Source organism: Staurois parvus, unplaced genomic scaffold, assembly GCF_062004578.1.
Source record: "Staurois parvus isolate SC_StPar_1 unplaced genomic scaffold, SC_StPar_1.0 ptg000380l, whole genome shotgun sequence".
Classification (NCBI taxonomy): Eukaryota; Metazoa; Chordata; class Amphibia; order Anura; family Ranidae; genus Staurois; species Staurois parvus.
Genome location: NW_028318176.1, coordinates 1712437 through 1739315, shown reverse-complemented (window position 1 = coordinate 1739315; position 26879 = coordinate 1712437). Strand labels below are relative to the sequence as shown.

At 48.2% G+C, this 26879-nt stretch overlaps 2 protein-coding genes and 1 pseudogene across 5 annotated transcripts in view; 2 read left to right on the top strand and 1 right to left on the bottom strand.

Annotated features, from left to right (window-relative positions):
• Positions 1-430: 430 nt before the first annotated feature.
• Positions 431-16324, top strand: LOC149455981 (uncharacterized). Of its 4 annotated transcripts, none has more exons than XM_089685536.1 (8): positions 431-759; positions 4667-4774; positions 4864-4998; positions 5101-5416; positions 5533-5618; positions 5715-5820; positions 9181-10617; positions 14593-16324. In XM_089685536.1, the coding sequence occupies exons 1-8, from the start codon at positions 667-669 to the stop codon at positions 16254-16256; spliced, it is 3945 nt and encodes a 1314-aa protein (XP_089541662.1). In that variant the 5' UTR covers positions 431-666; the 3' UTR covers positions 16257-16324. The 4 variants fall into 4 exon arrangements, with proteins under 4 accessions (XP_089541662.1, XP_089541661.1, XP_089541660.1 ...); XM_089685535.1 differs by lacking the exon at positions 431-759 and adding an exon at positions 792-1210 and having other exon boundaries at positions 5146-5416; XM_089685534.1 differs by lacking the exon at positions 431-759 and adding an exon at positions 793-1210.
• Positions 16325-21618: 5294 nt separating this feature from the next.
• LOC149455980 (uncharacterized) lies at positions 21619-22296 on the top strand (annotated as a pseudogene).
• Positions 22297-23296: 1000 nt separating this feature from the next.
• The window catches only part of LOC149455976 (uncharacterized), a 66667-nt gene continuing 63084 nt past the window's right edge, over positions 23297-26879 (bottom strand). The window contains exons 9-12 of the mRNA XM_089685647.1: positions 26005-26010; positions 25568-25702; positions 25387-25438; positions 23297-24880 (exon numbers count right to left, since the gene is read on the bottom strand). Of these exons, the coding sequence (XP_089541773.1) occupies positions 23670-24880; positions 25387-25438; positions 25568-25702; positions 26005-26010 (1404 nt within the window). The 3' untranslated portion in view covers positions 23297-23669. The remainder of the gene's footprint in view (positions 24881-25386; positions 25439-25567; positions 25703-26004; positions 26011-26879) is intronic.

Genomic DNA, 26879 nt, shown 5'->3' with positions numbered 1-26879 from the left:
CTCCTTGCAAGGTGAACCCCCCCATGTTGAAAGGCATATGACCTGGTCTGGTACAGGAAGGGAGAGGTACTATGGTTCTGCCCTTTCCCTTCCTGGCCAGCCTGGTTGCATGCCTGGACAAGGGTCTGGTTGGAATATGAGGGGAACCCTCGCTGTGGGGGGCTTTCTATGTCATATAAGTGACAATACATTTGGCGATGGGAAGAATCTGGTGGAGCTGGGCCTGGCAGCCAATCAGCTTCTACCTTCAGCTTATTCCATGAAGCTTTGACCATAAAACCAGGAAGAGGATTGGTTTCTGCACTAGATTTCGCACTCTTTGGTTTTAGTCATTTAACCCCCGCTGCCAAATTATAGACCGCCCCCTTCTGGGTGATGATAGAGATACGTCAATAGTGCTCTGAGCTGCACACGTAATGACCTGACCCTAGTGGCAGCTTCGCTCGTGGAAATCCGCACGCCGCGCGGCTTTCGGCACGTTTCTTGCACTAATTTCATTGCACTCATAGAACGGCCAGCTCTGGTGGTCCAGAAGCCAATCTGCGACGTTTGGGGCCAATAGACGTTCTTCCTGAACACGGACAACCCTAATAGGAGCAATGAGGAAGCGATCCTACGGGCGAGGGAGGCTGCAGTCCTAGTGATCACCACAAGGCGGCGTCAGCGATGGGTGGAACGCACAGACAGGAAGGAGGACAATGGAACGCAGATCTCCATCTCCTGATGGGAGGAAGTCATCGCTGGACCTGGAAGGAGAAGGTAACAATGTATACAATATCTTCTCCCAATTCTTCATCAGATAGAAGGATAGATGGGCGGGGGGCCCGGGGTAGACAGCCAGCGTCTTCACTGACATACATCACGCAACCTGTCCGTCTAGGGCTCACGTTCTGCACCCGAGCAACGCCGGTCACCGCGAGGTCCCACAGAAAACAATGGTTCACCCAGATGGGAAAATACATTGCGGCTTGGCTTTTATCACAATGTATCAGAGCTCGGCGGACGCCATTGTCCCCCCCCACCTCCCAACTGGATGATCAAAATGCCAAATCCTCATTACTATATATATATATATATATATATATATAAAAACAAAAGGCACCGCCCCCAGCGCCGACCTTATCGCTCACGGTCTGCTGTGAACCGACCCCAGGGGTCCTATTGGAACATATGTGTGTGTGTGGCGGCGTCAGGGAATAAGGGTTGGATGGTATTTTATTTATTTATGTATTTATTGTCATTTCATTTTAAGTTATTAATGTTTAATATCATTTATTTATTTAATAATACATTTTATATATACAAAATTTTTATTTTATTATTTTTTTATAAAATAAAGATATCAATATTATAATATACTACATATAAATAAATATTAATGTTATATATATATATATATATATATATATATATATCTACAATTCAGTACTGTCCATGATACTTTTTTTATTTGCACTAACATACAATTTTGAGGACAAGCTTTCGGGGAGTGTCCCCTTCTTCAAGGTCCAAGCAGTACAGTACTGAATTGTTTCTGTCGCAAGTGCACTAATACGGCTACAATCACCTCAAGCTATATATATATATATATATATATATATATATATATATATATATATAATATAATTTTCCCTCATGTTGGAAAGCACTGCACAAACCATCGGTGCTATATAAATCCTGTATTATAATAATAATAATAAATGTGTATATATAAAAGCAAATGGCACTGCCCCCTTATCGCTCACAGTCTGCTGGGAACCGACTCCAGGGGTCCTATCGTAACATGTATGTGCGTGAGGGAATAAGGGTTTGATGGTATTTTATTTATGTATGTATTTAATGTCGTTTCATTTCAAGTTATTAATGTATTTATATATTTAATATAATTTATTTATTAATTAAAAAAAAAAAAAATATATATATATATATATTTTATTTAAATTTTATAAAAAATATGATATCATTAATATTAAAATATACTGCATATATATAATATACTTTTTTTAAATTATTTTTCCTTTATGTTGTAAAGCACTGCACAAACCATTGGTGCTATATAAATCCTGTATAATAATAGTAATAATAAAAGTAATATATATATATATGTGTATATGTATATGTATATGTATATATATATATATGTATATATATGTATATGTGTATATATATATATATATATATATATATGTGTATGTATATGTTTATTTTATTTTTTAATGAAAAATATGATATTAACCTCTTCACGCAGGCCGCACACAAATGTGCGGCCTCCCGGCATCTGGGCCTAGAAGCCGAGCGGACGCACATTTGTGTGCAATTAAGAAAAACTGAGAGCGCGCGCCCTGGGCACTCCCGGCACACATGTCCGGTACTGACGGAAAGGTCCCGATCTCCTCTTTCGATAAGGACCTTTTCCGATCATGTGACCGCTGTGACAGCGAATCATGGCGGTCACATGACCCTAAAACCCCGCCTCCCGGCTTCTGAAACCCTTAAAGGGCCAAGAGGCGCCGGCGCCAAGGGGTTAAAATTATAATATACTGCATATAATTAAATAAATGTATGAAATAAATATATATATATATTAGATCTCGATGTCCAGCCATAGTCATGTGATGAGCAGACAGTAGACCTCCACTCTCCATGAATGCCCCGTTGATGTGTATGAGTAAGCTCGGTAGATCTCGATGTCCAGCCATAGTCCTGTGATGAGCAGGGAGTAGACCTCCACTCTCCATGAAGGCCCATTGATGCGTATGAGTAAGCTCGGTAGATCTTGATGTCCAGCCATAGTCCTGTGATGAGCAGAGAGTAGACCTCCACTCTCCATGAAGGCCCCGTTGATGCGTATGAGTAAGCGCGGTAGATCTCGATGTCCAGCCATAGTCCTGTGATGAGCAGACAGTAGACCTCCACTCACCATGAAGGCCCCGTTGATGGGTATGAGTAAGCTTGGTAGATCTCGATGTCTAGCCAGAGTCCTGTGATGAGCAGACAGTAGACCTCCACTCTCCATGAAGGCCCCGTTGATGATGGCTTTTTAGTCACATCGATGAAACCCATTATATAGTATCATTCGCAGTCTCCATGTTGAGTGGGCGGTATATGGATTATATCCTAAGATCATCATCAACATTATTATTTTATTAATATTATACAGTATTTATAAAGCACCAACGGTTCGCTCAGCGCTGTACATTACAATGGGGGACAGTACATGCGACAGTACAATAACAATACAATGTGGTACACGAGGGTTCGAGGGCCCTGCTCCTTCGAGCTTACAATCTAGGAGGGAGGGGTTAGTGGTACAGGAGGAGATAGTTGTGGGGGATGGAGTGGTAGGAAGAGTGGAGGAGGTCGGCAATTAGCAGGGGGTGGGTTTTCAGGGTGCGCCTAAATGAGAGGAGAGTAGGTGATAGTCTGATGGATTGGGGTAGGGAGTTCCAGAGGATGGGTGACGCCCTGTAGAAATCCTGGAGGCGGGCATGGGAGGAGGAGACCAGGGAACTAGAGAGAAGGAGGTCTTGTGAGGAGCGGACAGTGTGTTTTGGGTGGTACTTGGATATTAGGTCAGTGATGTAATTTGGGGCAGTATGGTGGACAGCTTTGTACGTCAGTGTTAGGATTTTGAATTTGATCCGTTGGGCAATCGGAAGCTAGTGGAGGGATTGGCAGAGGGGGGTGGTGGAAACTGAGTGGTTTGTAAGGTGAATGAGTCTGGCTGGCGTGTTCAGGATCGACTGAAGTGGGGATAGCCTGTGGCGAGGCAGGCCAGTGAGGAGGGAGTTGCAGTAGTGGAGTCGTGATATGATGAGGGAGTGGATGAGCTGTTTAGTGGTTTCTGGGGTTAGGAACGTGCGGATGATGCGGAGGTGGAGTCTGCATGAGTTTGTTAGTGATTGGACTTGGGGCTGGAAGGATAGGTTGGAGTCCAGAATGACACCAAGTACTCTGGCCTGTGGGGCGGGCCTGATAGTGGCATTGTTGGACATGATGGAGAAGTCAATGGGTGGTGGTGTGCGGGCTGGGGGGAAGACTTCAGTTCAGTTTAAGGAAGAAGAGCGACATCCAGTCTGATATGTTGTTTAGTAGGTTTGTGATTCAGACGGAGACTGAAGGGGTGAGGCGAGGGGTTGAGAGACAGATTTGTGTGTCGTCGGCATAGAGGTGGTAGTTGAAGCCCTGAGAGTGTATGAGTTTGCCAAGGGAGGAGGTGTAGATGGAGAAGAGAAGGGTCCTGAGTTCGGACCTTTGAGGGATGCCAACAGAGAGGGGGAGTGAGGGGGAGGTGGTAGCATTATACGTAACGCTGAAGGAGTGTTGTGATAGGTAGGACGAGAGCCAGGAAAGAGCGGAATCTCTGAGGCCGAGGGAGTGTAGTTTTTTGAGGAGGAGGGGGTGGTCAACTGTGTCGAAGGCCGCAGAGAGGTCAAGGAGTAGGAGCACTGGATAGTGGCAATTAGCTTTGGCGGTTAGAAGGTCGTTGGAGAGTTTGAGTAAGGCAGTTTCGGTGGAGTGTAGGGGACGGAAGCCGGGCTGTAGGGGATCGAGGAGGTTGTTGTCGTTGAGGTGAGCGCTTAGGTTTAGACCAACATCATTCCATAGAACCCTGCAGCTGCTGTGTGGATAATAAAGTAGATGTCTGTTTTTTTTCTATATAAAGAACATTGTAGATCACACAATTTTCTCCAAGATGGACGAAGACCAGAACCATTTAATGGACAGGATATTACACCTCACCCTGGAGATCATCTACCTACTGACCGGAGAGGTGAGGAGGATTCTGGGATGTGGCATGACATTGCTCATGTTTTTTATTGCAGATTCCAGAAATATCTTGACATCGTTGTTTTATTACAGAGATTTCCTCTTCTGAAGTCAGATGACCATATGACCATCACAGTGCCTCCATGTGACTCCCTAAACCCTGAGAGACACAACATGCAGAAGATTCTAGAAGTTACCAAGATGATGATGGAGCTGCTGACAGGAGAGGTGAGGAGTATTCTGGGATTGTCATTCATGAAAATCTGGGACATTTTCCCGTAGCAGACACGGGAGGTGTCTGGATGGTGACTGTATCATTGTGTGTGTCAGGTTCCTATAAGGTGTCAGGATGTCACTGTCTATTTCTCCATGGAGGAGTGGGAGTATTTAGAAGGACACAAGGATCTCTACAAGGACATCACGATGGAGGACTACCAAAAAGGACACAAGGATCTCTACAAGGACCTCATGATGGAAGACCACCAAAAAGAACACAAGGATCTCTACAAGGACCTCATGATGGAGGACCACCAAAAAGGACACAAGGATCTCTACAAGGACATCATGATGGAAGATCACCAGAATAAACACGAGGATCTCTACAAGGACAGAATGATGGACAATCGGCCACCCCTCACATCACCGGGTAAGAGGAGACTTTATTGGAAAGGAGAGAGCAGTACGGAGGATCCACTTAGATCCCCCATCATCTGATAAACACATAGAAACAATAGATTCAGTCAGTGTGTGTGTTTCCTACAGATGGATCCAGTCATGGGAACCCACCAGAGGGATGTCCCCGTCCTCTGTATTCCCGGGATTCCACACAGGAAGATCAGTGTTATGAGGTAGATTGACCCAACAAATCCCATCAAAGAAAAAGAATGTCATTATATTGTATAGTTTTTCATTATTTTTGCATTTTTGTGTTGTTTGTTATTTAGGATGAAGACCAAATTTCTCAAGAAGAAAATGTTGGGAAAATACACCGGTCTCCAGCGAGCAGCCCAACTTATGAAGAGGAGGACTTTGTTTCAGAAATTAGAACAGGTCAGAAACAAAAGCAGTACATTGAATAGTTCCGCGGCTTTCCTCCTCTAGAACTTTCTGTTGGTCTTTTTCTGATCCTCTTCCATTTTTCTCTTCCCTCTTTGTTGGTCTCATCCTGTTTCTTGGTTGCTTTTCTCTTCCTCTATGTTGGTCTATTCCTTGTCCAATCTTCTCTTCCTGTATGTTGGTCTCTTCGTGTTCCTCTGTCTCTCATTTCTTCAGCTGTGTTGGTCTCTTCCTGTTCCTCAGTTGCTCCTCTCTTTTTCTGTGTTGGTCTCTTCCTGTTCCTCCATTGCTCTTCTCTTCCTCTGTGTTAGTCTTTTCCAGTTTCTCAGTGGCTGTTCACTTCATCTTTGCTGATCTCTCTGTGTTCCTCATTTGCTCCTCTCTTCCTATGTGTTGGCCTCTTCCTGTTCCTCTGTCACTCTTCCTCTGTGTTGGTCTCTTCCTGTTCCTCAGTTGCTCTTCTCCTTGCCTATATTGTTCTCTTCCAGTTCCTCAGTTGCTCCTCTCTTCCTCTTTGTTGGTTTCTTCGTGTTCCTTATCGGCTCTTCATGTTCTCTGATTCAGTCTCTTCCAGTTCCTCCTCTCTGCCTCTGTGTTGGTCTTTTCCAGCTCCTCAGTCGCTATTTTTGTCCTCTGTATTAGTCTCTTCCAGTTCCTCAGTGGCTGTTCTCTTCATCTTTGCTGATCTCTCTGTGTTCCTCATTTGCTTCTCTCTTCCTCTGTGTTGGTCTCTTCTTCTTCTTCTGTCACTCTTCCTCTGTGTTGGTCTCTTCTTCTTCTGTCACTCTTCCTCTGTGTTGGTCTCTTCTTCTTCCTCTGTCACTCTTCCTCTGTGTTGGTCTCTTCTTCTTCCTCTGTCACTCTTCCTCTGTGTTGGTCTCTTCCGGTTCCTTAGTTGCTCCTCTCTTCCTCTTTGTTGGTTTCTTCGTGTTCCTTATCAGCTGTTCATATTCTATGATTCAGTCTCTTCCAGTTCTTCCTCTGTGTTGTTCTCTTCCATTTCCTCAGTTGTTCCTCTCTTCCTCTGTGTTGTTCTCTTCCGGTTCCTCAGTTGCTCTTCTCTTCCTCTGTGCTAGTCTCTTCCGGTTCCTCAGTTGCTCCTCTCTTCCTTTGTACTGGTCTCTTCCGGTTCCTCAGTTGCTCCTCTCTTCCTCTGTGCTGGTCTCTTCCGGATCCTCAATTGTTCCTCTCTTCCTCTGTACTGGTCTCTCCCGGTTCCTCAGTTGTTCCTCTCTTCCTCTGTGTTGTTCTCTTCCAGTTGCTCAGTTTCTCCTCTCTTCCTCAGTGCTGGTCTATTCTGGTTCCTCAGTTGCTCCTCTCTTCCTCTATGCTGGTCCCTCCCGGTTCCTCAGTTGCTCTTCTCCTCCTCTGTGTTGTTCTTTTTCTGTTCCTCAGTTGCTCTTCTCTTCCTCTGTGCTGGACTCTCCTGGTTCCTCAGTTGCATCTCTCTTCCTTTGTGCTGGTCCCTCCCAGTTCCTCAGGTGCTCTTCCCCTTCTCTGTGTTGTTCTCTTCCGGTTCCTTAGTTGCTCTTCTCTTCCTCTGTGCTGGTCTCTTCCGACTCCTCAGTTGCTCCTCTCTTCCTCTGTGCTGGTCTCTCCCAGTCCCTCAGTTGCTCTTCTCTTCCTCTGTGCTGGTCTCTCCAGGTTCCTCTGTTGCTCTTCTCTTCCTCTGTGCTGGTCTCTCCCAGCCCCTCAATTACTCTTCTCTTCCTCTTTGTTGTTCTCTTCCAGTTCCTCTGTTGCTCTTCTCTTCCTCTGTGTTGGTATCTTCCAGTTCCTCAGTTGCTCTTCTCTTCCTCTGTGCTGGTCTCTTCCGGTTCCTCAGTTGCTCTTCTCTTCCTCTGTGCTTGTCTGTCCCGGTTCCTCAGTTGCTCTTCTCTTCCTCTGTGCTTGTCTGTCCCAGTTCCTCAGTTGCTCTTCTCTTCCTCTGTGTTGGTCTTCTCCAGGTTCCTCTGTTGCTCTTCTCTTCCTCTGTGTTGTTCTCTTCCGGTCCCTCATTTGCTCTTCTCTTCCTCTGTGCTGGTCTCTCCAGGTTCCTCTGTTGCTCTTCTCTTCCTCTGTGTTGTTCTCTTCCGGTCCCTCCGTTGCTCTTCTCTTCCTCTGTGCTGGTCTCTCCAGGTTCCTCTGTTGCTCTTCTCTTCCTCTGTGCTGGTCTCTCCCAGCCCCTCAGTTGCTCTTCTCTTCCTCTGTGTTGTTCTCTTCCAGTTCCTCAGTTGCTCTTCTCTTCCTCTGTGTTGGTCTCTTCCAGTTCCTCAGTTGCTCTTCTCTTCCTCTGTGTTGGTATCTTCCTGTTCCTCAGTTGCTCTTCTCTTCCTCTGTGCTGGACTCTCCTGGTTCCTCAGTTGCATCTCTCTTCCTCTGTGCTGGTCCCTCCCAGTTCCTCAGGTGCTCTTCCCCTTCTCTGTGTTGTTCTCTTCCAGTTCCTTAGTTGCTCTTCTCTTCCTCTGTGCTGGTCTCTCCCAGTTCCTTAGTTGCTCTTCTCTTCCTCTGTGCTGGTCTCTCCAGATTCCTCTGTTGCTCTTCTCTTCCTCTGTGCTGGTCTCTCCCAGCCCCTCAATTACTCTTCTCTTCCTCTTTGTTGTTCTCTTCCAGTTCCTCAGTTGCTCTTCTCTTCCTCTGTGCTGGTCTCTTCCGGTTCCTCAGTTGCTCTTCTCTTCCTCTGTGCTTGTCTGTCCCAGTTCCTCAGTTGCTCTTCTCTTCCTCTGTGTTGGTCTCCTCCAGGTTCCTCTGTTGCTCTTCTCTTCCTCTGTGTTGTTCTCTTCCGGTCCCTCATTTGCTCTTCTCTTCCTCTGTGCTGGTCTCTCCAGGTTCCTCTGTTGCTCTTCTCTTCCTCTGTGTTGTTCTCTTCCGGTCCCTCCGTTGCTCTTCTCTTCCTCTGTGCTGGTCTCTCCAGGTTCCTCCGTTGCTCTTCTCTTCCTCTGTGCTGGTCTCTCCAGGTTCCTCTGTTGCTCTTCTCTTCCTCTGTGCCGGTCTCTTCCAGTTCCTCTGTTGCTCTTCTCTTCCTCTGTGTTGTTCTCTTCCGGTCTCTCCGTTGCTCTTCTCTTCCTCTGTGTTGTTCTCTTCCGGTCCCTCCGTTGCTCTTCTCTTCCTCTGTGCTGGTCTCTCCAGGTTCCTCTGTTGCTCTTCTCTTCCTCTGTGCTGGTCTCTCCCAGCCCCTCAGTTGCTCTTCTCTTCCTCTGTGTTGGTATCTTCCAGTTCCTCAGTTGCTCTTCTCTTCCTCTGTGCTGGTCTCTCCAGGTTCCTATGTTGCTCTTCTCTTCCTCAGTGTTGGTCTCTAACTGTTCCTCCGTCGCTCTTCCTCTGGATTGTTGTGTTCAGTTGTACAAACATTTTTCTTTTGTTATTTATTGACAGATGAGAATGACATCCGAGAACATTCCAGTTGCCATCTCCTCTTACCGCAGTATTGTAAAGAAGAAGATGACCTGTCATATGATCCTTCAGAAGAACATGACCTTAGCCCAGAGATGTTTCCAGGATTCAGCAATTTGGATAGATCTCCAGATGCTTCTAATTCAGTGGAATCTCCTAATAAGTTACATGCACTTCCTTTAAGGACTCACCAAGGGATCTGCGGTGTGGACACCTTACCGGATCCCTCTAAGCCTGATGAATATTCTCCCCTTCAGTCAGACTCCATTACCTTGAATCTCCTTCCAGAACTGCAGAGTGTGGGCAGATTTATTGATTGTTCTAATCTCATACAGTGTTCTCCCATTAAATCTGAGCCTACTACCTCAGATATCGATTCAGTACCTTACAACACAGACAGGCATCAGGCAGGATTTCTGCACCACAACCAAAGCAGTATCACACAAAGACTGGCACATAAAGGCCGCAGGACCTATCAGTGTCCCGAATGTGGCAAAAGCTTCAACCACAGTGGCAACCTTATTGTACATCGCAGAATCCACACGGGTGAGAAGCCCTTTCAGTGTTCTCACTGTGGAAAAGCTTTCGCCCATCGGTCAAACCTTGTCCAGCACCAGATTGTGCACAGAGGACAGGCATCATTACCATCTGTGGTGTATAGGAATGGCCTAAGAGGACAGGCACCATTATCATCTACAATGTACAAGAATGGCCTAAGAGGACAACCAATGCCACCATCCACTGTGCATGGGAATGGCCTAAGAGGACAACCAATGCCACCATCCACTGTGCATGGGAATGGCCTAAGAGGACAATTATTGCCACCAGCCACTTTGCATGGAAATGGCCTAAGAGGACAAACAATGCCACTATCCACTGTGCATGGGAATGGCCTAAGAGGACAACCAATGCCACCATCCACTGTGCATGGGAATGGCCTAAGAGGACAGTCAGTGCCACCATCCATTTTGCATGGGAATGGCCTAAGAGGACAGTCAATGCCATCATCCACTGTGCATGGGAATGGACTAAGAGGACAGCCAGTGCCACCATCCACTGGGAATGGAAATGGCCTAAGAGGACAACCAATGCCACCATCCATTGGGAATGGAAATGGCCTAAGAGGACAACCAATGCCACCATCCATTGGGAATGGAAATGGCCTAAGAGGACAGCCAATGCCACCATCTATTGGGAATGGAAATGGCATAAGAGGACAGGCAGCCTCATCAACTGCTATGTATGGAAACATCTTAGGAGGACCAGCACTGCCACCATCCACTGTGTATGGAAATGGTTTAGGAGCATCTATACCACCACTATCCACCATATATGGAAATGGCTTAGGAGGACAGACATCACCATCTGATTTGTATGGGAACAGTTCATCTCCGATACTGGGAGCCAGGAGACAACAGAGTGACGTATTTTCATAATTACTCTCCATTCTGCAACATTTTCCTTTGCTCTTTTGTGTGACTCTCCTCTCCTTCTTCTTTGTGGCCTCTTCCCCCTCTCCTCTTTAACTCTTCTCCTCTGATTTGTGGTCTCCTCCCCCCTTCCCTCTGTAACTCTTTTCCCTGATTTGTGTTCCCCCCCTTCCCTCTGTAACTCTTCTCCTTGGATTTGTGGCCTCCTCTCCTTTCCCTATGTAATGTTTTTCCTCTTTGTGGCCCCCCCCCCCATTCCCTCTGTAACTTTTCTCCTAAAGATTTGTGGCCTCCTCCCCCTTTACTCTGTAACTCTTCTCCTTGGATTTGTGGCCCCATCCCGTCTGTAACTTTTCTCCTCTGATTTGTAGCCTCCTCCTCTTCCCTCTATAACTCTTTTCCTCTGATTTGTGGCCTCCTCCCCCTTCCCTCTGTAACTCTTTTCCTCAGATATGTGGCCTTCTCCCATTCTTCTCTGTAGCTTTTCTGCACTGATTTGTAGCCTCCTCCTCTTCCCTCTATAACTCTTTTCCTCTGATTTGTGGCCTCCTCCCCCTTCCCTCTGTAACTCTTTTCCTCAGATATGTGGCCTTCTCCCATTCTTCTCTGTAGCTTTTCTGCTCTGATTTGTGGCCTCCTCTCTCTGTAACTCTTTTCCTCTGATTTGTGTTCCCCCCCCCCCCCTTCCCTCTGTAACTCTTCTCCTTGGATTTGTGGCCTCCTCTCCTTTTCCCTATGTAATGCTTTTCCTCTGATTTGTGCCCCCCCCCCATTCCCTCTGTAACTTTTCTCCTTAGATTTGTGGCCTCCTCCCCCTTTATTCTGTAACTATTCTCCTTGGATTTGTGGCCCCCTCCCCATCCCCTCTGTAACTTTTCTCCTCTGATTTGTAGCCTCCTCCTCCTCTCTCTATAACTCTTTTCCTCTGATTTGTGGCCTCCTCCCCCTTCCCTCTGTAACTCTTTTCCTCAGATATGTGGCCTTCTCCCATTCTTCTCTGTAGCTTTTCTGCTCTGATTTGTGGCCTCCTCACCTTCCCCTCTGGAACTCTTCTCCTTCAATTTGTGGCCTCCTGCCCCTTCCCTCTGTAACTGTTCTCCTCTGATTTGTGGCCTCCTCTCTCTTCCCTCTTAAGCTCCTCTCTTCAGATTTGTAGTCTTTTCCCCCTTCCCACTGTAACTCTTCTCCTCTGATTTGTGACCTTCTTCCCCCATCCCTCTGTAACTTTTCTGCTTGGATTTGTGGCCTCCTCCCCCATTCCTCTGTAACTCTTCTCTGATATTTGGCCTCCTTCTCCTTCCCTCTGTAACTCTTCTCCTTGCATTTGTGGCCTCCTCCACTTCCCCTCTGTAACTCTTCTCCTTGCATTTGTGGCCTCCTCCACTTCCCCTCTGTAACTCTTCTCCTTGCATTTGTGGCCTCCTCCACTTCCCCTCTGTAACTCTTCTCCTCGCATTTGTGGCCTCCCCCCTTCCCTCTGTAACTCTTCTTCTTGGATTTGTGGCCCCCTTCCCCTTCCCTCTGTAACTATTTTTCTCTTATTTGTGGTCTTCTCCAACTTCCCTATGTAACTATTTTCCTCTGATTTGTGGCTCCTTCCCATTCTCCCTGTAACTCTTCTCCTCTGATTTGTTGCCTCTTCCCCCTGTAACTCTTCTTCTTGGATTTGTCGCCTCCTCCCCCTCCCCTCTGTAGTTCTTCTCCTCAGATTTGTGGCCTCCTTCCCCTCTGCAGCTCCTTTCCTTGGATTTGTGGCCTCCTCCTGCTCCCCTCTGTAAATCTTCTCCTCGGATTTGTGACCTCCTTCCCTCTTTAACACTTCTCAGATTTATGGCATCCTCCTCCTTCCCTCTGTAACTCTTCTCCTCTAATTTGTGGCTCCTACTCCATTTTGCAACCCCCCCATGGTCCTCAACTTCTCTGATGCTCTTCCTTCTTTCCTGTGCCTCACCTTCTCATTGTGAGCCTCTATACCCTTATGTTACTCTCATTCTCCTTATTCTCTGGTCCCTCCTCCTCTCAGGGTTGCTCTCATTTCCCCTCTTTGTGTGACTCTTCCCTCCTCTGGTCCCTCCTCCTCTCCCGGTTGCTCTCATTCCCCTCTTTGTGTGACTCGTCCCTCCTCCTCTCAGGGTTGCTTTCATTCCCTCTCTTTGTGTGACTCTTCCCTCCTCTGGTCCCTCCTCCTCTCCTGGTTGCTCTCATTCCCTCTCTTTGTGTGACTCTTTCCTCCTCTGGTCCCTCCTCCTCTCTGGGTTGCTCATTCCCCCTCTTTGTGTGACTCTTTCCTCCTCTGGTCCCTCCTCCTCTCAGGGTTGCTCATTCCCCCTCTTTTTGTGACTCTTCCCTTTTCTGGTCCCTCCTCCTCTTCGGTTTGCTCTCATTCTCCTCATTCTCTGGTCCCTCCTCCTCTCAGGGTTGCTCATTCCCCCTCTTTGTGTGACTCTTCTCTCTTCTGGTCCCTCCTCCTCTCCGGGTTGCTCTTATTCCCCCTCTTTGTGTGACTTTTGCCTCCTCTGGTCCCTCCTCCTCTCCGGGTTGCTCTCATTCTCTGGTCCCTCCTCCTCTCCGGGTTGCTCCCATTCTTCTCATTCTCTGGTCCCTCCTCCTCTCCGGGTTGCTCATTCCCCCTCTTTGTGTGACTCTTCTCTCCTCTAGTCCCTACTCCTCTCCGGGTTGCTCATTCCCCCTCTTTGTGTGACTCTTCCCTCCTCTGGTCCCTCCTCCTCTCAGGGTTGCTCATTCCCCCTCTTTGTGTGACTCTTCCCTCCTCTGGTCCCTCCTCCTCTCCCGGGTGCTCTCATTCCCCTCTTTGTGTGACTCTTCCCTTCTCCTCTCCTGGTTGCTCTCATTCCCCTCTTTGTGTGACTTTTCCCTCCTCTGGTCCCTCCTCCTCTCCAGGTTGCTCTCATTTCCCCTCTTTGTGTGACTCGTCCCTCCTCCTCTCAGGGTTGCTTTCATTCCCTCTCTTTGTGTGACTCTTCCCTCCTCTGGTCCCTCCTCCTCTCCTGGTTGCTCTCATTCCCTCTCTTTGTGTGACTCTTTCCTCCTCTGGTCCCTCCTCCTCTCTGGGTTGCTCATTCCCCCTCTTTGTGTGACTCTTTCCTCCTCTGGTCCCTCCTCCTCTCAGGGTTGCTCATTCCCCCTCTTTTTGTGACTCTTCCCTTTTCTGGTCCCTCCTCCTCTTCGGTTTGCTCTCATTCTCCTCATTCTCTGGTCCCTCCTCCTCTCAGGGTTGCTCATTCCCCCTCTTTGTGTGACTCTTCTCTCTTCTGGTCCCTCCTCCTCTCCGGGTTGCTCTCATTCTCCTCATTCTCTGGTCCCTCCTCCTCTCCGGGTTGCTCCCATTCTTCTCATTCTCTGGTCCCTCCTCCTCTCCGGGTTGCTCATTCCCCCTCTTTGTGTGACTCTTCCCTCCTCTGGTCCCTCCTCCTCTCCGGGTTGCTCATTCCCCCTCTTTGTGTGACTCTTCTCTCCTCTAGTCCCTACTCCTCTCCGGGTTGCTCATTCCCCCTCTTTGTGTGACTCTTCCCTCCTCTGGTCCCTCCTCCTCTCAGGGTTGCTCATTCCCCCTCTTTGTGTGACTCTTCCCTCCTCTGGTCCCTCCTCCTCTCCGGGTTGCTCATTCCCCCTCTTTGTGTGACTCTTTCCTCCTCTGGTTCCTCCTCCTCTCTGGGTTGCTCTCATTCTCCTCATTCTCTGGTCCCTCCTCCTCTCCTGGTTGCTCTCATTCCCCCTCTTTGTGTGACTTTTCCCTCCTCTGGTCCCTCCTCCTCTCCCTGTTGCTCTCATTTCTCCTCTTTGTGTGACTCTTCCCTCCTCTGTACCTTCTCCATGTTCCTCGCCCCTTCCTCTATCCGATGTTCTCCTCCTTCTCCAATTATCCCTTTCCTTATCAATGTTCTTCTCGGTTTTGTGCTCCTCTAGTCCTCTGTGCACTGATATGTATTTTTGTACCCTGCAGATGGACATCACATCAGGAAAACCTCCGAGTGGTATTGTGTTCCATCTCAAGACTGTAAAGTGGAAAATGAAGACATCTCACGAGATCCTCCAGAGGAAAACCCCATTCCCCCAAATATTGACCTAGGACCTCATAGTGGGAAAAAATCACCAGAATCCCCTCATCCTGTGGAATCTGCTCCTGATAAATCCAATACTATCCATTCCAGACATCCCGGTGCAGACAGATCGCCAGGTACAGCGGCTCTCTCTCCGAGTCCTAGTGTCCCCTCAGATGTCTATCGAGTAATGGGCATGGGTAGAGTACCTGACCTTTCCTATCTTATGGAACCTTCTCCCTTCACATCACATACAGCTAACCAAAAAACCCAACAAGGACTTCATAGTGTGGACAGGCCACCGTCAGTTCGCAATGACTCTGAGGAGTCTTCTGACAACAACTCCCATTCTGGTGTCTCGGCAATACATCTTCACCATCCAGATGTCTTACCCGATCCCTTCCATTTTATAGACTCTTCTCCTTTCCAATCAGAGAAGGATTCCTCCAATATCCATCCGGGTGGTTCTACTTCAGACAGATCTCTGAAGTCCACTAAAATGGCGGAATTGTCTCTTAACAAACAATGGGGTCCATCACAAAGATTGCCGCACAGAGAACGCAGAATATATCAATGTCCCGAATGTGGCAAGTGTTTCAAGCAAAGCGGCAACCTGATTGTCCACCGGAGAATCCACACGGGTGAGAAACCCTTCCAGTGTCTTCATTGTGGAAAAGCTTTTGCCCATCAGTCCAATCTGGTCCAGCATCAGATTGTACACAGAGGCCAGGCACCACCACCATCTGCTGCCATGTACGGGAACGGCTTTTCTTCATCCTTAGAGGCCAGGAGGCACCAGAGGACTTGTGACGTCTTCTCCTGTTCCTATTGCGGGAAGTGTTTCAAGCACATGTCCAATCTAATGACACATGAAAGGGTCCACTTGGGCGAGAAGCCCTTTTCGTGTTCAGAGTGCGGGAAAAGTTTCAAGCAGAAGTCCGCCCTCATCTCGCACTGCATCATTCACACAGGCGAGAAGCCCTTCCCGTGCTCAGAGTGCGGGAAGAGCTTCAAGCAGAGGTCGGCACTCAGCATGCACCTGAAGATTCACACGGGTGAAAGGCCCTACGCCTGTTCCGAGTGTGGGAAAAGTTTCAGAGACAACTCGGCCCTTGTCAGGCACTACCGGATGCACACGGGAGAAAAACCGTACCCTTGCCCCGACTGCGGTAAATGTTTTGCCCACGTGGCCAACCTCATTCCTCATCAGCGCATTCACACGGGGGAAAGGCCGTACATGTGTTCAGACTGCGGGAAGAGCTTCTCCTCCAAATCCTACCTCGCCGAGCACCAGACTATCCACACGGACAATAAGCCCTTCCCGTGTTCCGAGTGCGGCAAGTCCTTCAAACGGAAAACAATCCTCCTACAACACCGAAAAACTCATGAGATGGACACGCCCTTCCTCTGCCCCCAGTGTGGGAAAGGCTTCAAGAGGAAGGCCACTCTGGACCAACATCTGAAAGTCCACACCGGGGTCAGATCGTATTTATGTTTCCAGTGCGGTCAACGTTTTTCTCAGAAACCCCATCTGGCCTTACATGAGAGGCTCCACCACTCGCAGTGATTGGGACGAATGTGTGCCAAAGTGTCTTATCCATCCCGTATTCGTCTAATAAAGCCTCCCAACCCGTGTCCATGTCTTGGTGTCACCGGGCCTCACAAAGCGTTGGGTTACCTTTTGTCCACCATTGGCTATGGCCAAAGGCACCGACCCAGGGTAAGAATTACTGGCCACAACAAATGGGATTGCCCCTCATTATGACCGACACCAAAATCAGATCTGGAACTGGTGACTCAACATTTCCCGAGTTCTTCTATTGGTTGTTTTGGAGGTCATAGTCATTTCCTTGTCATGTGACCTGTCTATTATAAGCCATTGGGCCAGGGATAATATGGGCGTGTACTTAGCTGTTCCATTTGTTTTGTGCAAATACTGATGAAATCGAACGTTGCTGGACCCTTTCCTCTCCAGGTCGGGTGTTCTTCTTTGGGAAAATAGCACATTTTGGCCATTAGATGGCGCAGACAAGTACACATTTATTCCCTGGCTCCATCTAGTGGCCATAATGCAGTATTTCCCTTATGTATACTTGTAGGCAGGTGCAGTCTACTTCCTTCTCTGTAGGTGGAGCAGGAGCAGTAATGCAGCTGGAGAGGAAGTCAAGAGAAACCTGGTTTCCTGGTCCCCTGAGGCAGCGTTCTGGTTGGCTACGCTGTATCCAGGCAACTTTGGCGGCCATCTTGGGTCAGCAGAGCCTTTTGAAGTACCTGCCCCCAGGCTTGGTAGGGAAATGTGCCAGGAGAGTAGGGACCAGGGGCAGACTGACCATTCGTGCACTCGGGCAGTGCCCGAGGGCCCAGGGTCAGTAGGCGACCCTATGAGATGCCCCTAGTACCTTTCATAGGCTTTTTTGGGTGTTGTTTGAGTGTGGAAGAGGACACGGGCCCCATGATCACCTATTGCCCGGGGGCCCCATGAGTTGTCAGTCCGCCCCTGGAAGGGACAGGACATTCTGCATTGGTATCCTCCCCATTAGGCTCCGACTGGCCAGGCCGCATTCCGCCCTCCGGGACAGACACTGTTGGTGCATCGCTCGACAAGTTTACACAGAACTGTGGATGCTCCCGGCTGGGTTCCATCCCATTGGGCCGCTCCTTCAATACACGTTCTTCCATTTGCATCCAGTGTTTGCACCCGCCCACATACTATTCTTACGAAGGAAGGACATTCGACCTGGCGAGAAAGTAGTCTAATAACATTTGTTTTTGCCCAGAATGAATGTACATGAACATAATGAATGCACACCCCCTAGTGATGGTGGTTGATTTTACACTGAGAAGCCACGCCTACTGAGCCCTCATAGAGAAGATGTGATCAGGTACATAGCAGCATTCCTAAGATCTTCGGTTGATGTTAAGGTGGTCCATGAAAACCGTCACCAGCCGGGGCCTTCAACATACGACTGATAGATCTATGGATTTATGTAACACATGCCAAATACTGACCCTCCATCCTCACTTTATGGCAGAATTTCGGAGTCCTAGGGCCAGGTAATGTTCGTTGCTGTTCATGGTGCCCCCTGTTGGGCACTATAGGGGGGCACAGGTACAACAAGCCCCTCGCCGAGACACTCGTATAGCTCAGCAGTCAGTAAAGCTTATGTTCCCTATTGACTAAAAATCCTTGGCTCTGAGCGGGAGGGAGTGTTGGACTTCTGCAGAGAGACCACCGCTTCCCCACAGGGAGCTCTGACTGAGCGGGAGGGAGTGTTTGGACCTCTGCAGAGAGACCATCTCTTCCCCACAGGGAACTCGGGACCTTCTCTGCAGCAAGGGGCTTATCTACTGGGGCTGTGGCTGCATTCTGGAGAAGATTCATTATGGATTGAGTCTCAGATGACAAACTGCCGTAATAAGTAGTTGTACCCAATGAGGCGGCTGCTGGGCGTAGACGTCTTCTGGTGTCACGTCTTCCAGACGTTCCCATGAAGCAGATAATTATCGATGAAATGTTTGGTAATGGCTCCCATCGTGGTGTAATGATGGGGAGGTTGGGTGTAGACATCTTCTGGTGTCACGTCTTCCAGACGTTCCCATGAAGCAGATAATTATCGATGAAATATTAGGTAATGGATCCCATCGTGGTGTAATGATGGGGGGGCTGGGCATAGACGTCTTCTGGTGTCACAACTTCCAGACGTTCCCATAAAGCAGATAATTATCGATGAAATGTTTGGTAATGGATCCCATCGTGGTGTAATGATGGGGGGGGGGGGGGGCTGGTTGTAGATGACTTATGGTGTCACATCTTCCAGACAATCCCATAAAGCAGATAATTATCGATGAAATTTCAGGTAATGGATCCCATCGAGGTGTAATGATGGGGGGTTGTGTGTAGACGTCTTCTGGTGTCACATCTTCCAGACGTTCCCATGAGGCAAATAATTATCGATGAAATGTCTAGTAATGGATACCATCGTGGTGTAATGATGGAGGGGGATGGGTATAGAAGTCTTCTGGTGTCACATCTTCCAGACGTTCCCATGAAGCAAATAATTGTCGATGAAATGTCTGGTAATGGATCCCATCGTGGTGTAATGATGGGGGGCAGGCGTAGAAGTCTTCTGATTTCACGTCTTCCAAATGTTTCCATGAAGCAGATAATTATCGATGAAATGTTTAGTAATGGATCCCATGGTGGTGTAATAATGGGGGGTTGGGCATAGATGTCTTCTGGTGTCTCATCTTCCAGATGTTCCCATGAAGCAGATAATTATTGATGAAATGTTTGGTAATGGATCCCATCGTGGTGTAATGATGGGGGGGGGGCTGGGTGTAGACATTTTCTGGTGTCACATCTTCCAGACGTTCCCATGAAGCCGATAAATATCGATGAAATGTTTGGTAATGGATCCCATCGTGGTGTAATGATGGGGGGGTTGGGTGTAGACGTCTTCTGGTATCACGTCTTCCAGATGTTCCCACGAAGCAGATAATTATCGATGAAATGTTTGGTAATGGATCCCATCGTGGTGTAATGATGGGGGGGTTGGCCATAGACGTATTCTGGTGTCACGTCTTCCAGACGCTCCCATGAAGCAGATAATTATTGATGAAATGTCTGGTAATGGATCCCATCATGGTGTAATGATGGGGGGTTGGGTGTAGAAGTCTTCTAGTGTCACGTCATCCAGACGTTCCCATGAAGCAGATAATTATCGCTGAAATGTTTGGTAATGGATCCCATCGTGGTGTAATGATGGGGGGGTTGGGTGTAGACGTCTTCTGGTGTCACGTCTTCCAGATGTTCCCATGAAGCAGATAATTATCGATGAAATGTTTGGTAATGGATCCCATCGTGATGTAATGATGGGGGGGTTGGCCATAGACGTATTCTGGTGTCACATCTTCCAGACGCTCCCATGAAGCAGATAATTATTGATGAAATGTCTGGTAATGGATCCCATCATGGTGTAATGATGGGGGGTTGGGTGTAGAAGTCTTCTAGTGTCACGTCATCCAGACGTTCCCATGAAGCAGATAATTATCGCTGAAATGTTTGGTAATGGATCCCATCGTGGTGTAATGATGGGGGGGTTGGGTGTAGACGTCTTCTGGTGTCACGTCTTCCAGATGTTCCCATGAAGCAGATAATTATCGATTAAATGTTTGGTAATGGATCCCATCAGGGTGTAATGATGGAGGGGCTAGGTTTAGATGTCTTCTGGTGTCACATCTTCCAGACGTTCCCATGAAGCAGATAATTATCGATGAAATGTTTGGTAGTGGATCCCATCGTGGTGTAACGATGGGGGTTTGGGCTGCATGGTCACCATGTGTACTCTTTGACCCATGCATGCCCGGATATGGAGGTGGTTTTTGAGATCCCCTGGACCTGGGATTTCTCAGAGGGGGTCTTCTATTTCCTTACCCTTCAGGTGAGTTCACCTGGCTGGGCCTGAGCGATGTTCTCCAACCGAACCTCCACATTGCCACCACAGGCCTTACAGCAATGAGGTCCTGCACCCCTCCCTGCTTGGGGAGCCCCAGAATGTGGGTCCTCAGATGTCACCTTTGCTGCCTTTGTGCTTCCCATGAGGTAGAGAGAGATGTGGACTGCTGACCGACTACTTCCATACCCAAGATGCCCCACACTCGCAGGTCTGCCATGACCTCTAATTTCTTCTGATTTCTGATCATGGCTACCTTACATATGGGGGCCCCTAGTGGCTCCAATGACAACTGAACCACCTGCTCCCACTACAGGATTCCCAACCTGAACTATAGCGACAACCAATGGCCAGTCTGGGGAGCTACACCAGGTACATCTATGGCCTTACCCTATACCACGGGTCTCCAAAGTTACTGCCCTTCAGACTGGGCCCCTTCATTGGGGTCAGTGAGGACATATGCCTAATTGTTGGTGTCAGTGGGAGGAATAGTGCCTTGTCGGTGTCAGTGGGAGGAATAGTGCCCCGTCGTTGGTGTCAGTGGGAGGAATATTACACCATCGTTGGTGTCAGTGGAAGGAATAGTGCCCCGTCGCTGGTGTCAGTGGGAGGAATAGTGCCCCATCGTTGGTGTCAGTGGGAAGAATAGTGCCCCATCGGTGGTGTCAGTCGGGGAATAGTGCCTCATTGTTGGTGTCAGTGGGGGAATAGTGCCCCATTGTTGGTGTCAGTGGGAGTAATAGTGCCCATTCATCGGTGTCAGTGGGTGGAAACATGCCAAATTGTTGGTGTCAGAGAAACAGTGTTCCAAGGGCCAGATAAAAGCAAGCAAGGGGCCACATCTGGCCCCTGGGCCACAGTTTGGAGACCACTGTCCCATACCATTATCTAGTAGTTCCTCCATGTTGGACTGGTTGATGGTGAGCCCCCTCAGATGGTTCCTGAGCCCAGTGCATTGTCTCCTCTTTGTCCATGTAGTGATCTACAGACTCAAATTCATGGACAGACAGTGAGTTATCCATCACATGATTGGTGGAGAGCTCAGCCAATCAGTGATGAAGGATCTGGGTGGACAAAGCTGAAGTCCCCGCCCTCGGCCGGACATCCCTCTGAGGAACATCCATGTGAGCAGTGGCACCTTCAAAAGAATTGGTCATTCTGTACAGCCAGGTCTGTGATCTGGACACCTCTTCTGGGAAACTGGTGACCACTCTCTCCTCCACTGATCCTAACCAGCACAGCTTGGTCACTGCCCTGCTCACAGCCTGGTAATTGGCTAATGAAGGAGGTTGGGCTATCTGATGAGGTCATCACTATTCTGTCCAATGAAATGATACAAAGCTGCCCTGACAATGTCCTAATAAGCATTGAGACCTGGTGATGGAGACCCTCGGCCGGGTAGTGTTACCCCCCCAGTCCTGTGCAGTGCCCCTCCTTCTTCCTAATATGGAATTGCCCCGCCACCATCGCTATTAATATGGAATTTTCCCCCATGGCCATTAATATGGAATAGCCCTCCCCCCATGGCCATCAATATGGAATAGCCCCCTACCCCCATGGCCATTATTATGGAATAGCCCCTCCCCCCATGGCCATTATTATGGAATTGCCCCCTCCCCCATGGCCATTAATTTGGAATTGCCCCCTCCCCCCATAGTCATTATTATGGAATAGCCCCCTCCCCCCATGGCCATCAATATGGAATTGCGCGCTCCCCCCATGGCCATTATTATGGAATTACCCCCTCCCCCAATGGCCATCAATATGGAATTGCACGCTCCCCCCATGGCCATTATTGTGGAATAGCCCCCTCCCCCCATGGCCATCAATATGGAAGAGCTTGCTCCTCCCATGGCCATTATTATGGAATAGCCCCCTCCCCCCATGGTCATTATTATGGAATTGCCCCCTCCCCCATGGTCATTATTATGGAATTTCCCCCTATGGGCATCAATATGGAATTGCCCGCTCCCCCCCATGTCCATTATTGTGGAATAGCCCCATCCCCCCATGGCCATCAATATGGAATAGCTTGCTCCTCCCATGGCCATTAATATGGAATAGCCCCCTCCCCCATGGCCATTTTTATGGAATTGCCCCCTCCCCCCATGGCCATCAATATGGAATAGCCCCCTAACCCCATGGCCATTATAGAATTGCCCCCTCCCCCCTTGGTCATTAAAATGGAATAGCTTCCTCTCCCCATGGTCATAAATATGGAGGTGACCCCCTCTTGGGGCTTCACCTTCCTTTTTGAGGGACTTGCCTCAAGATGTTGGGGTGTCAGTGGGTTAGCAGAGCCCCCAGATCTGGGACCACAGTATTAGTAGGTGGATCACTGAAGCCCTCCACATCCTCTATTGCAGCTTACCAGTCGGCAGATGTGGCAGCTGCATTCGTTTTCTGTTTTTTTTTCCAGTCTTTTCTCTTTTCTTTTCACCTGGAGATCCTGCCAGCAACACACTTCCTGTCCCAGGGTGACAACACTCACCATACTGTATCTAAGGGGGGCAGTGTTGTCACCTCCCCCTCTCCTCTTCTACTGAAGTCCTCAGTGATCCCTGGGAGTGAAGCAGAGGCAGACCACACAGGAAGTTCTCCCCAGGTTTCAGGCAGCCCAATCCCCGGATCTTAATCCAATAGAAAACATGTGGGGTGACATCAAAAATGCAGTTTCTGAGGCAAAACCAAGAAGTAGAGAAGAACTGTGGAATGTAGTCCAATCATCCTGGGCTGGAATACCTGTTCACAGGTGCCAGAAGTTGGTTGACTCCATGCAACACAGATGTACAGCAGTTCTCAGAAACAGTGCTTATATAACTAAATAATAATTAAGGGATTCAAAGGAAAGCAAAATCTTTGAACATTTTTCAGTTTATATAGTGAATGTTTGAGTTTGTAAAGAAGAATACAAACACTGCTATTTTTTTGAACAGTCTAATATTCACTTTTCTTCAATTTTTTTAGAGGAACAACACAAATTTGATCTATTTTTCTTCATGTTTTGATTTGGAATATATATACTTTTTTCAACACACTGCTATTATTTTGAACACAACTGTGTGTATATATATATATATATATATATATATATATATATATATATATATATATAAAATTCATCAACATATTCAACAAACGAAAAGGAGACAAATGAAGATTTCTCATTGTTGGGGTCACCACCCTTTAATCTTAGCATTGCAGCCAGAATCCAGAGAGCACCTCACATGGTGGCTGCTCAGATCTCCATCCTCATCCCTCACCGCTCCATGAGCCACCACATTCTGATTGGTGGTTGTAAAAAAAGAAGAAACCTCATTTGATAGCGAGGATAGTGGGTGTGTCTGGGAACACTCCTCCCTTATCCTAGGTGGGGGTTTCCAGATCACCAGACTACAGATAGAAGTGAGGTGGACTGGAGCTCCAAAACCCGAAATGCCTTCAAACAAAACTGGTGTGTGATGGATTCAGGAAGACCTCCAGTAACCAGATCTCAGATTTCAAAGGTTCAATGTCTGGCTTAGCTTTCATTTCAGAGTCCTGGAAGAAGTCCGAGGTCGGCTGTGGGCTTTGACATGAGCCAAGAACTTCCCCATCCTCACAAAGCCCATCCCGCACTCGGCACAAAAGAAGCGTTTCTCCATCCGGTGGATCTTCTGATGGCGGGTGAGGACAGAGCGGCTGACGTAACTTTTGCCGCATTCGGGGCAGATGTGCGGCTTGAGTCCGGTGTGGCTCCTCTGGTGCTTGGCCAGGTCGGAGCTGCTGACGAAGCACTTGGTGCACTCAGAACATGGGTACGGTTTCTCCCCCGTGTGAACCCTCTGATGGATGACCATTTGTGACCGGGTCAGGAAACTCTTCTCACACTCGGAGCAGATGAACTTCTTTTCACCTGTGTGGATCTTCTTGTGTCGGAAAAGGTTGGAGCTGCAGGTGAAGAATTTCCCACACTCAGAGCATATGTACGGTTTAAGTCCTGTGTGGGACCTGTTGTGTTTGGTCAGTTCGGACCTGCTGGTGAAGCACTTCCCGCACTCAGAACATGAATATGGCTTCTGTCCCGTATGGATCCTGTGGTGTATGGCTAGACTGGATTGTTTGCTAAAAAGTTTCCCACACTCCGAGCACTGGAAAGGTTTCTCCCCTGAGTGGATCCGGCTGTGCTGGATAAGGTCTGCATTGCTCTGGAAACACTTCCCACATTCGGTGCAGGAAAACTGCTTTCTAGTCACTACATTGTGACCGGGTTTAGGGAGGATCTGTCTCGGCTTTTTTTGTAGATGAACTCCCTGAGGGCCAACCACGTTCCACTTGAAGCAAATTGCTTCTCCTCCCGTAAATTTTCCTTCCAAGGAGGCCTCCTGGGGAACAAGAGCCGATGGACATTGTGTAGGAACATCAAGTTCTTCTAGAGGTCCTTCATCAGAAGTAAAGAGTTCCTCCTTAACGTGAGTAGGTGTATGCTGCGAAAACACATTGAGGTGTAGGAGATCTCCAGCCATCGAGACCTCGGTGTGTAGAAGACTTTCCTTCTCAGGTAAGAGAGGAGCCTCCATAATATGACTGATTACCAGTTCACCTGGACATGAATCTGGTTCCTCCTTGATATCAACAGATACATGCTGGGTGAGGTCGGTAGGTGGAGGGAAGTCAGTGGGGGGACGGTTCCGTTCTTCCAGGGGCTCTTCTTTACAGAACGGAGATCCCTCATCAGGTGTTGCTTCTTCAGGAGGATCTGCAGGAACGAGAGAGTTGGATGAATGAGGAGGAACATTCTGAAGGTTCTCATGTATCCTGGTCATGGTATAGCTAGTCATAGTTGGTGACATTCATCATAACTTGTTCTGTCATGTTGAAGATGTTTTGCTGCTCATCCAATCGTCTTCCTCAGATCTAATGACCTAATTAGAGCCGAAGAAGTTTCTTGGATGAGTGTTGAGATGTCTGGCCAGCTACTAGATATTCATGACTACTGGAGCAAAGGATAAACCTGACTTCTTTGGCAACATGTGAAATTACAGTTGGAGAAGTTCAGCCTCCTAATCGGTTTTTATCTCCCAAGAAGGCCGACACAACCCAAGTGGGTTAGATACCACCACCAGAACCTCCATTACCACCCAACTCTTATCACAATACAAAGTTATGGAGTCACCTTCCCCCAATCAACGGGACCTTTGTGGAGATTCATGACTCGTATATAACGGGTGACAATGTTCATTGTATGTACAGAGAGACCCTTACCCCATGACGAGAGGGACTGCCAATCGTCCATCACATCTCCTTCCAGACCGACCTGTAGAGAGACAGACAGTGACACCCTGACATCTTATAGGAACCTGACACACACAATGATACAGTCACCATCCAGACACATCCCTCGTCTGTTACTGGAAAATGTCCCAGAATTCCCGGCACCGCTCACCTCTCCTGTCAGCAGTTCCATCATCTTCTTGGTGACTTGTAGAATCTTCTGCATGTTGTGTCTCTCAGGGTTTAGGGAGTCACATGAAGGCACTGTAATGGTCATATGATCACCTGACTTCAGAAGAGGACATCTCTGTATTGGAGAACCAATAGGAACATCATGTTAGACTCCCAGAATCCTCCTCACCACTCCAGTCAAGTCTGTGTGATGTCATGTGACCACCCAGAATCCCTCTCCCCTCCCTGGTCAGGTCTGCGTTTTATTAATAGAGATGAGAGTGATGTCGTGACCTCCCAGAATCCTCCTCAGCTCTCTGGTCAGGTCTGTGTGATGTCATGTGACCTCCCAGAATCCTCCTCACCTCTCTGGTCAGGTCTGAGTTTTATTAATAGAGATAGGAGTGATGTCAGGTGACCTCCCAGAATCCTCCTCACCTCTCCGGTCAGCAGGTAGAAGATCTCCAGGGTGAGGTTCAGTATCCTTTCAGTCATGGTGTCCTCCATCGTTGGTCAGACCTTTTGGTGGTCGCTCTCCGCTCATCTCTGCACGAGAAGGAAAATGAGGAAAAATCAATAGTTTCCACCACAGGTCCATCTATATGGAGTTTGTCTGTTGTCTCCCATGTAGGAACCCTTCCTTCCACAACACACCTACTGCCAGATTGGCCCACGTCCCCGGTCACTGAGAAGAACCAACTCTCAGCCAAAAGCCTTCCATGGAAACCAGGACCTCCCAATGATTGGACACCCAAAATGTTCGGGCTCAACCTGTACACCAATCCCACAACACGTGATTTCTGTACCAGTGGTGAGGGGTCGGGCCCTCTGTCCTTGATTTGCTGCTGCCGAGGTTCCTGCTGAGACTCTCCTTCTCTATGGTCACCAGGAGAAGACATGAGGGGAGATCCCCGAAACATGGATGACTCTAGGAGAAGGGAATTCCATCCACTTGGGAGAGATTCCCTCTCATTTCCCCCATTAATATGCTGTAGATGAGAGGGCCCCTCATTATTAGGTATATATATATCTGGTATAGATGAGGGGCCCCTATTATTAGGTATCTATCTCTGATGTAGATGAGGGGCCCCCCATTATTAGGTATCTATCTCTGGTGTAGATGAGTGGCCCCCCATTATTAGGTATCTATGGTATAGATGAGGGGCCCCCCATTATTAGGTATATATCTCTGGTGTAGATGAGAGGCCCCCATTATTAGGTATATATTTCTGGTGTAGATGAGGGGCCCCCCATTATTAGGTATATATCTCTGGAGTAGATGAGGGGCCCCCCATTATTAGGTATATATTTCT

Excerpts from the sequence above, each read along its gene's own strand:
- LOC149455981 (XM_089685534.1), top strand. The coding sequence starts at position 1,034 with ATGATCAAAATGCCAAATCCTCATTACTATATATATATATATATATAT. Across the intron at positions 1,211-4,666 it reads CAGGGAATAAGGGTTGGATG|AACATTGTAGATCACACAAT; the intron begins GTATTTTATTTA and ends TTCTATATAAAG. Across the intron at positions 5,619-5,714 it reads AGGAAGATCAGTGTTATGAG|GATGAAGACCAAATTTCTCA; the intron begins GTAGATTGACCC and ends TTTGTTATTTAG.